Source organism: Carlito syrichta, unplaced genomic scaffold, assembly GCF_000164805.1.
Source record: "Carlito syrichta isolate Samal-C Ts95f unplaced genomic scaffold, Tarsius_syrichta-2.0.1 Scaffold304709, whole genome shotgun sequence".
NCBI lineage: Eukaryota > Metazoa > Chordata > Mammalia > Primates > Tarsiidae > Carlito > Carlito syrichta.
In genome coordinates this window covers 72,539-74,714 of record NW_007248805.1, presented here as the reverse complement: position 1 = coordinate 74,714, position 2,176 = coordinate 72,539, and the positions used below count along the sequence as shown (strand labels likewise).

The following is a 2,176-nucleotide window of genomic DNA, read 5'->3' as shown; positions in this document are numbered from 1 at the left end:
CCAACTCAAAAAAAAAAAAAGAATAGAGATGGGTTTTCGCTACGTTGCCCAAGTGATCCTCCTGCCTTCCTGTCCCAGCCCACAGGAAACAGAAAGAGCAGAAGGGGAGATGAGCATCAATTTCACGTGGAAGTTGTACCTGCCTGCCCCTTCTGCATGTATTCTGTCAGGAAGGACTTAGGCAGCTGTTCACAGGGGAGACTGGGAAATGTCATTTAGACTTGAGTGATTGCACACTCAGCTAAAAGTCTGCGTGCACATGGAAAGAAAAGGTTGTGGGGGGAGCACCAGCTGTCTGCCACAGATGGCAAAGCCGGCAGCCTCCAACCATGAGCCACGCTGAACACAGTCACTGAAAATGGCTGATACCTGGTTAGCTGCTTGGAGCTCATAGTCTCTTCTGATGGCTATCTCGATGCATGAGGGGAAATGGGGAATGTCTGGTCGCTGGGAGCAAAGACTTTCCATCCTGAGCCCATTCAACTCTGTTCTGATTGTAGTGGCTGCCTAGGGGGTATGACTTCATCCTGGCAGGGCAGGAGAAGATGTTGGGATCGATTAGTGATGTCTGCCCTGGCATAGGTTAAGGACTGCTGGGCTCTGCTTGGTAAATGCCTTAAAATAACTAAGGGCTGATTCTATTTACGTTTATAATAAAGCAACTCCTGTCTCCACCAATGGGGATAAAATGTGAACTCCTACCTCCGTAATCTGCTCAAGAGGAAGAAAATAGGGGGAAGGGTCCCAGGATTTTAGAAATCTGGCTTCTTTTTTGCAGTGCCCCCAACGTTTGAGAGCCCCAAGACGGAGACAGTGAGCCAGGTGGCCGGGAGCCCCCTGGTCCTGACCTGCGATGTGTCCGGGGTCCCTGCACCCACGGTCACTTGGCTAAAGGACAGGATGCCCGTGGGTGAGTACACCCGTCCTCATCTGCTTTGAGGGACACACTCCCTTATTTAATGAAATGATGGTGGTAGCAGAAAGAGGAAGTTGCTGGTTGTCATCTCTCTTGGCAAAACTAGAGACTGGCGGTGCATCTGTCTTGGAATGTCATTTACTGGCCCTTGGAGTCCAGCCCCAAGAATGGCTCCTGCGGGGGCCCTAAGGCAGGTGATGTGGGCTGCCCATTGCGCAGGGCAGGCTCTGAGGGCTGTGGAAAGCCCACTGGCCGTCGCTGGGCTGGGTACCTCCTTGGTGGCACGGCTCTGACCCATGCAGGCCTTCGTCCTCTTCCTCCTCCTCACTCCCCATCTGTCACTCACCGAGCCCTTTGTCCTGTCAGCTGGCAGACACCTCTGGTGCCGACCACCCACGACCTCCCTGTGCCCCACCCCCACCCCTGAGGGCAACAGCCCCACGTGGGGCACAAAGATCTGAAGGAGCAGCCCTGAAGGGTCATCTGTGTATGGAAACCCCTTCAGGGCTACTGCCAGGCCCCCAGGGAGGCCTGTGCCACTGGGAACTCTCCCTGCTCGCTCTCCTCTGTTATTCTTTTCTTCTCTCCCCCTCTCTCCCTCCCTCCCTCTGTCTTCTCACTCTGTCTGTCTCTCCTCTCCCTCTATCTCTCTCCTCTTTCCACTTCATAACAGCTGTGTTGAGGTATAATTGGCCTACTGTCCAGCCCACCCATTTCAAGCATTCAGTTCAGTGATTTAGTATATTCAGAGTCGTGCAACTGTCACCACACTCAGTTCTAGAACATTCGCATCACCCAGAAAGAAGGCCCGTCCCGCGAGCCGGCACCCCCATTTTCCCATGCCCCCGGCCTCCTCCCCCTGTCCCCCCCACCAGCCCTGGCAGCGCCCACCTGCTTCCTGTCTCTATGGATCTGCCTGTTCTGGACATTTTGTTTCAACGAAACCACATCGTGCGTGGCCTTTTGTGTCCGGCTTCTTTCTTTCTCTCCCCACTTCCCCAATGCCCCACCCCATCCCTCTGTTCCTCCCTGCAGCAAGGCTCATCCCCTTACTGCCCCTCTCCCCCTCCCCTGGTTGGGCTCACACCCCACCCCCATTCCCCACCCACACCCTGCAGCCAGGCCTGCCTACCCTATCACCCCACCTCCCCTCCCCGTTCCAGGGTCGTCCCTGCTGTGGCATGGCGCAGTATCTCATTCTTTTTTTTGTTTGAGTTGGAGTCTCACTCTGTTGCCCAGACTGGAGTGCAGTGGCCGCTC

The 2,176-nt window shown here is 55.1% G+C and overlaps 1 protein-coding gene across 1 annotated transcript in view; it reads left to right on the top strand.

Annotated features, from left to right (window-relative positions):
* The window catches only part of HMCN2 (hemicentin 2), a 141,516-nt gene that overhangs the window by 96,029 nt on the left and 43,311 nt on the right, over positions 1–2,176 (top strand). The window contains exons 59-60 of the mRNA XM_021713744.1: positions 779–910; positions 1,283–1,358. Of these exons, the coding sequence (XP_021569419.1) occupies positions 779–910; positions 1,283–1,358 (208 nt within the window). The remainder of the gene's footprint in view (positions 1–778; positions 911–1,282; positions 1,359–2,176) is intronic.